The 9,205-nt window shown below is 38.1% G+C and overlaps 1 protein-coding gene across 1 annotated transcript; it reads right to left on the bottom strand.

The window, feature by feature from the left end:
- Positions 1–3,319: 3,319 nt before the first annotated feature.
- On the bottom strand, positions 3,320–8,953 carry DMRTA1 (DMRT like family A1). Its single transcript, XM_054501591.2, has 2 exons — positions 8,045–8,953; positions 3,320–4,728 (listed from the first exon to the last, which is right to left on the bottom strand). Exons 1-2 carry the CDS (start codon positions 8,709–8,711, stop codon positions 3,881–3,883), a joined length of 1,515 nt encoding a protein of 504 aa, XP_054357566.1. The 5' UTR covers positions 8,712–8,953; the 3' UTR covers positions 3,320–3,880.
- Positions 8,954–9,205: the final 252 nt, after the last annotated feature.

Genomic DNA, 9,205 nt, shown 5'->3' on the forward strand with positions numbered 1-9,205 from the left:
TACATGGACTCTGTTTTCCTGACAACCCCAATAAATGTAGCATGAACACAAACTATGATTTTGCTGTTTATTTTTTTCAGAAAGCCCTGAAAATAATCCAAATAACATATACGATAATATGTTACAAAAGCGTCGCTCGCCTATGAAATGAACAACCAAACAGGAAGTCTGGAACTAAGACTGTACGCTGCTCTGGTGATGGCTGCCCTTTGGGCTCCACATCCACTAAGTGGATTAAATGCAATTACAGTACTCTTTGTTGAGAGACTGCCACCGGGGGCAAAGATAATATCTTAATACAAAGTAATAACAGTGAGAGTTATTTATTTAGCATCCAGTATATAAGCACTGTTCTCTGCCGTTTATTTAAGCTTTTATCTCCATGAATCTCGCAAGTTAAATATTATTACCCTTGTTTTGCTAAGAAGAAATAAATGTCCAAAGAGTATAAGTAACATGTCCAAGTCATATAGATAAATCCATTCTAGGTTTCCTCAATTCCAAAACAAATGCTTCTTCTAGAAAGACATATTGGTATTTACCTTATAGGAAATGTACTAATATTTGTCTTCAGTGCTCTCCCATATCCTCTTTAAGCCCCACTCATGCCTATATACCTTAAACTAACCTGTCAGTTTTATTCCCTTGTAAGTCACGCACTGTGTTCTATGTCTTTCTTTTCTGCCTACTCTCAGGAGGCTATCACATAGGCAAAATTCTGATGAGCAAAACTGCACTGTGTTTTATTGATAAATAATGGTAGGGTGTTTTAATTTTCATGGCCTTTGAATTGAAATTCCATTACTTATTTATTTAACAAATACTTTCCATGTTTCTGATGAGCTACAAAATGATTCAGTCCCAATATTAAAGCAGTAATGAAAAATCCCATCAATCAGGCTCTGATTGGTATTTTCTACATGCATTTTTCAATGAGTTCAAGATGCTTTATCATACAAGGCAGCCATTACACTCTTGGACAGCTGTTAACTGTGAAAAAAAGTCATTCCTTATGTTCTGAATACTCTGTGAAATGTTTGCCTCTTAGGCCCTCTATATGATACAGAATAAACCCAATTCATTTTTGTTACATGCTAGCTCTTAAAGCATTTACCCCCCCTTTCTTCCCACCATTAATTAGTGGCTTAGGAGTTCAGGCTTCAAGAAGCATCCACGGATATAAATATCAAGATTACAAAGAACTCATTGATGTACCAACATTGTCAACTAATACCAACATTGGTTGATTGGTTGTTTTTGTACACACAATATAGACTGTGAGCAACTTGAGGCAAAGTCTTGTATCTTAATCATTTATTTATCTCTTGTGTCTAACACAGTGCATGGCACAAATAGGTTATTATTAAAAATTATTAAATAGGTGTTGAATGAAGAAATTATTAAGCTAATACTTGCTATCTTTTATTTTTTTTCAGTCAGTGGAAACCTAGTGTATAGGTTGAGAACCTATGATATATCAGACACTGTTCAAGGCCGTGAATGAACAAAACAGACATGAGTCCTTCCTCAGACCTTGGAGTCTGAAATTGCTGAAGTGAGTACAGTAATTCCACTGCAGATGACTCATATTACTAACCTTAGGGAGAAAAAACCCTACTGCTGAGCCTCAATTTCCTCATATACTATTGAGTTGTTAGACAAATGACCTATTTGATAAGATTAAGTCCTTAAATTATTATAAAGAGTATGGAATGTGTAAGGCATTATATAAATTAAGTTTTATGATTATAAAACTATTTTATAAATTCGAATACTGCCCAAAATGGATGTTCTTCCAAGGTCAAAAGCAATTCAGTTTCTCAGATACAAGCACATCATTATAAAACCACATACATAATGCAGTAACTCTAGGATTATTGTTTTAAACCATATCTCTATTGTATAATGTAACTTCCTTTAGAGCACAATATTTTACATTCAGTATCCTCTACAGGATCTAGCACTTTTCAGAAAAATAGCATTCAATAAGTGGATTAATGCAATAGAAACTGAAGAATCACCAAGGAATCTAACCTGAATACCATTTAGGAGATTCAAGAACCCAGTGAAATTGTATGCAAAACTGTGTGTCTGTACACCATTTTGTAGAGTTCTTCAGTTTTATCAGAGTCTCAAAGAGATCTATTATATATAAGAGTTTCTTACTCAGTATATATTAATTGAATTTCAGCTACTTGCTAGACATTGTACTATGGTTTAGGCTTAGAATATAAAACTTTTTTATAACAAATGAATATTGAGTACATCAAAATTTTTCAAGATCTGCTTTCTAATATTCACACCATTAAAATTAATGCATAACCTAATAAACACATTTACATCCTGAATCAGCACCAGATACTCTGAAGTAATTTAATATCACATTTGCTGGCAAAATATGCCTTGGAAATACATTCTTATTGGCTTCATGAAAAAAGCCTCCATGATAATATAACCTATAGGGGTTTAATGTATGTCTACATAGACTTATATATGTGCATATAGGTACACACACACATACATATATACATACAACTTTAAAAAATCTTTAGTGAGTCATGCTGCTTAAATAGTTTAAACAATCTCTAATTCATCAACTATCTTTTACCACCACTGGGTTTCCATTTATTCCTAACAATAACAATGAAGCTACTGTCCTTCAAAAAAAAAAAGATGACATATAAAGAAAATGTCCTAGAAATTGTTTTGTAAGCAGCTTCCTCAGGGACTTTCCACTGACTGAAATAAATAGTTTTCAAATGCGCCAGATGGAGGACAAAAATTATTTTTAAAACTGCAAGAATACCTCTGAAACTTCATGGCAGTTTTTCCCCTTTGGAAATCTTATATCTCTCCTCAGTGCATTAAGCATCAACTATGTGCAGTTAATAAATATTTATTTGAGCAGCTATTTTAGTTTTCTGAATAAAATTATTCTTACCTTTGAGAATGGCTGCCATATATTCTTGTCCCAAACTTACAAGAAAAGGATATTTCCCCAGATACAGACATAAGAACACTTAAAGACTGAAACTCTAATCCACAGTAGATGTGCACTTTACAGTATGGAAATTTTAAAGTAGTATAATCCAAAACGACTTTTTGAAAAAAAAAGGTTATTCTCCGGAATCAATGTTTCTAATTCATATACTCTACAGAGCTCAGTTGCAATTGGCGATAGTGGCCAGGAGATGGCGCAGTCTTATTTCCTAAGATTTACTTCACAGACACAGCGTTAACTTTAAAGAGAAATGTTTTTTAATGGCACTTGTTTTCACTAATGGAAGCTAAGATTGAAAAATAAAACACTCAGGAAATATAAATTCAAATTTCTCAAATGTTTTATTTATTACGAACCACCTATCTGCAAATCAAATGCTTTAAAAATACTTTGAATAACTTTTTTCTTTCCTATAAACAAGGAACAGAAGAAAGAGTTTTGAAGTAGTAATTATTTAGAATTGCCTTAATTGTTCAGTTCTTCCTTTTGGTTTATATTCTATTATGCTGGATTGCTTTACACTTACAAATGTATTTTATCACTAAAAATTCCACTTTTCAATAAAATAAAAACTAATTTTAAAATAAAAATTTTTACAAATGATAATTTAGGGAGAAAATTCATTAAATATTTCCTGAAATAGCTTTATTCAAGGCACATATAATGTTCAAATTTACTTCTTCCATTTGATAAATCCTAATGAAGAGTTTTCATATCTAAGACCTATTATATTGCTTGAAAAAAAAAACCCAGCATTTTAATACCTCATAATCCACTCACATACTTATTGAAGTATATTAATGGATGTATGTGTATGTGTGTGCACGTGCATGTACTGTATGCTGGAAAAACTCCAGAAAGAGAGAATGGGCATATACATTACAGATTGTCCTGATTTGGTCTGAAGTACAGTCTGCCACAAGTTATTGAGTCTTTACTGGAAAGGTAGGAAGAATCTCTAATCATCCCTGAAAACGCATAATCCAAAGCTGGCCGAAAAGGCAAGGTGGGTACTAACCCAGGTGTTAGGTATGGTGACATAAAACCAGATAACCCTCTTCCTGCAGAAGAATATGCGAGCCTTAATGGACTGATTCCTACTCTAGGATTTAAGCTGTAGAGATTTGAATCACCTCCATAAGAAGCAGAAGTAGTCTGAAGAGGAGAGAAAGCTGATTTATTACCTAGAGTTCCAAAACCAATTCCAGCAAGACTAAAACTTGAAGCTCTCTGAAAGTTTGTGTTTTCCAGTTCTTCTGAGTTTGCTAGGTTCCTGTTGTCTGGCTTGTGTTCTTTGCCATTTAAAACCTGTTCAATGGCTTGTACCACATCCCCTTTGCAGAACTGTAGAATGCCTTCTAGCCGGCTGCGCCTGTAATTTGGGAAAATCTTAGTAAGGATATCAAGAGGATCTCTTGGTCTTGAGGACACTGTAGGAAGCCTTGCCTTGGTTGCAGTCAAGTCTTTGACCCATTCACTTTCATTTCCTGATTCCAGATCAGAGGATGATAAGGACCTGGGACTCTCTTCACCTCCTGATTGCTCTCCAGGATGAGGAGACAGGATACTATCATGCTTGTTGGAGTATTCGGAAATAGATGACCCGATACTTTGTTTCCCAATGACACCATTAGACCTAGGAGATGATCCTAGGTAAAGTTGATGGGATTTGGAGATCAGTTCTTCTTGTCCATTCTGGCATGACTCACATTTACTCTCTTTTTGTTCTGGAGAAGAGGGGGGAAAAAAAATCAAATCTAGAGAAAACTTCCCAGAACGTAGTACTGCTCACTCAAAAATAATGCTAGATAATATAATTAATTCACTCCTATTAATTGGTAATATTTATACACTCCAAGACATTTTAATGAATAACTCAAATTTAAAAGATTATTCAGAAATGCAGGTGCTGGAATAGTGAAAAATATACTATTATATCATCTCAGAATCACAAAGGTATGCAATATTAAAATGCAATTATATTTAGGAATCAGAAGATGAGCGTGTATTGTTACCCCAAATTGTCTGCATAACACCAATATGGCACACTGTCCGTTCTATCTTGGTTGTGTGGGATCTTCCTAAATGTCACCTAAGTTTTGTTGTTATCTAAGTGATATTTTTTCAAAATGACACTATGGAAAAAGAACTGAATAAAATGAATAGGGAATAAAAGGAATAATCTTAGTTTGAAAATGAATATTCTATTTAATCACTAGTGCTAAATTTTAACAGTTGGTTTTTTATCTCATATTTCAGGTTATAATAAATTTACTTGAATAATGTAAAAAAAATTGTTCATTTCATTTCAAATTTAAACCAATAAGTATGGCTATGTGAATCCCAAATCATACTAGAGCTTGCATATTTCATTTTATGAGAGATGATACAGATGGTATTTTTCATAATCCTCTATGAAACATGTACTTTCTTTTTCAATCCTTAAGAAATATCAATAACAGACTTTAAAAGCAAATTGTTTGTAAAAGAAAATTATAAACTGTCCTATTGCAATCTATATGAATCCTCAAATTGTCTTTTAAAAACAACATATTAGGCATTTGCTTTAAATCACAGCCCTCCTCCAATGTTAGGGGCAATTTTCCAAAAGTACTTTTACACAAAATTCTGGTTTTTCTATCTCAAAATGGTGAGCATATTAATCAAACAAGAATATGTTAATACCCTTTACTAGGTTAACACCACAAAAATTAAAATAGCCATATTTACTATATAACTTTTACTTTGGTTTACATTTTCTATTACCCTAGAGATACATAGGTAAGAGTAAACTGATAAGTGGAGTGTGCAGAGTAATTCTGTCCAACTTTCTTTTTCTACCAAGTTTATGAATGTCACAAAAAAAATATTGCCTAAGGCAGTGATTTGTAAACATGATTTGCAATACTCCAGTTTTCTCCAGTTTTCTTAAGAATTCAGTTCTAAATTCTAAAGAAATAGCTACAGTTGATTTTAAAATTAAAGTGTATACAATTTAGCATTTTGAAGTTCAAAATGCTGTTCCCATATGCTGTTCCCATAAGCATATGAAAAAAAGAATGTCACTACTGCAAAAATTACAAACACTCTATAGGATTTTCAACTTTAAATAACACAATAATACTTTTCTAATGAAATTTGCCAAGTGGAAATAGATTAGCATTAGTCCTCCATTCCACTTTACTTGTAAATATGAATGAGCATGGCCCCGAACATGTCAATTATCAACATTTCATCTCTATAGCAATTTATGCATGAAATCATAAAATAATGTCTTGTTATATTTTACTCATAGCACAATATATGTAATGAAACACCAATTTGCATAAGATTATTTAGAAAATATGGTGTCTTTAAAATATAATACAATTTACATCATCTCTCTGTCTTCTCAAGTCCTACAGCTTGCTTTACTTCTATTACATTTATCATTGTATATTAAGCCTTGCATTGTAGTTTTTGGATACATATAGTCTGCCTTCTTTTGCATATAAGGTTCTTTTGTGTAGGAAAAACTTGTTCACTTCTAAATCACTGTTAGTCTTTGTCTAATGAATGAGTAAATTAAATAGACTATTTTACCACAGTTCATGGCTATTGTGTAAGAGAAGCAGTCAATTTAGAAAGCTATTGAAGTAACCTTTCAAACATTGGCTTGCTTTTTATGGGGGAGGGGGCATCATCTGAGGCAAAGAACAAAATAAAATAATTAGCTCTATAAAACAGAACACTTTGGTACCAACTAGAAATCACATAAATCAGTGTCTCACAGGGAGCTGTCAGCCATTTCACTATCGGTGTAGTTTCAGGAATTCTCACTTTTACTTCTCTTTCATAGCACTTTTACTTAACAACTGTGCTCTTTAGCACCCTTCATCTTTCATGAGAATTGTAGAAAGTCTGTTTTGCCTACCCAAATAAATTAGAATATGTGCAAAAAGTTGACACATGCAAACACAAAATTCACTCTGAATTGAATGCCTCATTTCAATTCACAGAATTTTTCAAATGTACTGTGTGAGTAGAACTTCAAGCAGCCATTGAGCGAAACATCTGTTGAGATCTTCAATTTTCACAGTTCAAGGAAGGTTTCTAATTAATAGTTTACCGTATAGCTATCATACAATTTCATATAATACAGCTTTATAAGTTTTGTACTTATACAAAAAAAAAAAAATCACAATGATATTTCCACTGCTTAGTAGGCCCTGTGGAGGGCTATGAAGTTCACTAAAATATATCTCCTAAGGCAGGAAATGAAGGCAACTGACTTGCAGTCAAAAAATAAGAGAAAAATAATGAAAACTCTTTGGATAAAAAACCTCTAATATTGAACTTTGAAATTCTTACCTATGGTTTTACAAATTACATTTTGCAAAAACAATTTAGAGTGAAGGAAGAAAGACGATGGTTTGGTAGATTTCAGTCTCTTCCCCACATCAAGCTTGCAACAAATGTTTGCCCCAACATGTAGTAAAGAACTGCATCCCCAGCTATCAGAGTTTCCCACGCAAAATCAGCTCTGGTTTTACAGCTGAAAACAGTCCAGAGCAGGGAGGATCACCTGAGCCTGGGGAGGTCGAGGCTGCAGTGAGCCGTAATGGCGCCACTGCACTCCAGCCTGAGCAACAGAGTGAGATCCTGTCTCGAAAGAGTACAGAGCAGACTCAAATACAGCACCCCTTACGAAGCTTTTCGCTCAATGCCTGCTTGAAGTTCTACTCACACAGTGAAAGTCAAATCAACTTCCGCGTAAATAACTCTGCTCCTAGGGTGAATTGCTCATTTGTTACCACCCATGCTTCATGTTTTCATTATCTTACCCTATCACCTGAGGGAACGAAGAGTAAACTCCTCCAAAGTGAAGGCGATGGGTCTCTCACAGTCTCATTAATGTCCATATTGCTGAGCAGTTCCCCAGAATTTAAAGTGCTTCTTTTAAACAACTATTCCTGCCCGCCTACGGACACGGTGGCTTGTTTCAGAGTTTCTTTCCAGAGCAACCATTTCCTTGAGCAAAGAGTAAATGAAAGACCAACTCACCTTGTTTTTCCTCAGGATAATCTTGCTGGAAAACTTCGAAAGCTGGGGTCGTGGAACCACTGGCCTGTCTCAAGGCACCCAGTCCCAGCGCAGCCCCCGCCGCGGGGCCGCCCGTGGACTGTGGATTCTCGGCTCTGCCGCCGCCCCCGGATGCCCGACCCCCGGGGGGCCCGGAGAGCCCCGAGCACAGGAGCCTCTGTAGCCCCCGGGCTTCGCTCTCCTCCTGCGCCTGCTGCCTGCGCAGCGCCACCTGGGCGGCCATGACGCGCTGGCGCTCGGCGATCAGGGTGCACTTGGCACACGCGCAGTCCCGCCAGCGGCAGAAGCGCTTGTGGCCCTTGAGCGCTGACACCACGCCATGGTTGCGACAGCGGGCGCACTTGGGCGTCCGCGGGTAGCCGCAGCCCACCGCGCCTACCCCCCTCTCCAGCCCGGGAGCCGGCGGGCAGCCTCCGCTTCCCGAGGTGGCGGCAGCGGCGGCGGCGGCCGCGGCCGCTGCTCGCAGAAAGAGGCTGGGCGGCCGCAGGAACGCTGGGGGAACCTGCATCCCCGATGGTACCGGCAACGCCGGGGATGTGGGCGGAGGGGCAGCCATCACTAGCCCAGGGGCCAAGTGGGGTCGGCCGCTAACGCCTCGGTCTCTGCTGCCACACTGTGACCGCTCCATTCCCGAGAAGTTTCTGGCAGGAAGTCCCAAGTGGAAAGTACGCTGACCGCAGCTAACCCTGCTGGGAGGCTGGGGAAGCCGGGGCAGGACGCGCCGTGGTCCTACTGAGCCCCACCAGCGCACGGACAAAAGTTTTACACTCTTTCCACTCGGAAGGAGTTGGGATGACCGCGTCCCGGAGCTAGAGACGCTGAGAGGTGCAGCTGTCCCGTGAGCCTGGGAGAGACCCCGGGCGCTAAGTTAATGCCCCTGTGCCTCCAGCCAAGAAAGCGAGGCTGGAGAGGCTACCCCGCCCACTCAGGCTCCTGGCCAAGCGCGAAAGCCGGGGGAGGGCTCGGGGCGGGGAGTGGGGACCTTCTGGGAGGAGGGCGTCGGGGAATCCGTCCAATGGGCTGCAAATGTCTCCTTCCCCCAAAAAAAGCCCGTTTCTCCTACTTGCTTCTCTAGGAGTTCTCGACGTCTATTTTTGTAAACTAGCCTTTGCAGCCTCCCCT

The sequence above is a fragment of the Pongo pygmaeus genome, chromosome 13, assembly GCF_028885625.2.
Source record: "Pongo pygmaeus isolate AG05252 chromosome 13, NHGRI_mPonPyg2-v2.0_pri, whole genome shotgun sequence".
In the NCBI taxonomy this organism is placed as follows: domain Eukaryota; kingdom Metazoa; phylum Chordata; class Mammalia; order Primates; family Hominidae; genus Pongo; species Pongo pygmaeus.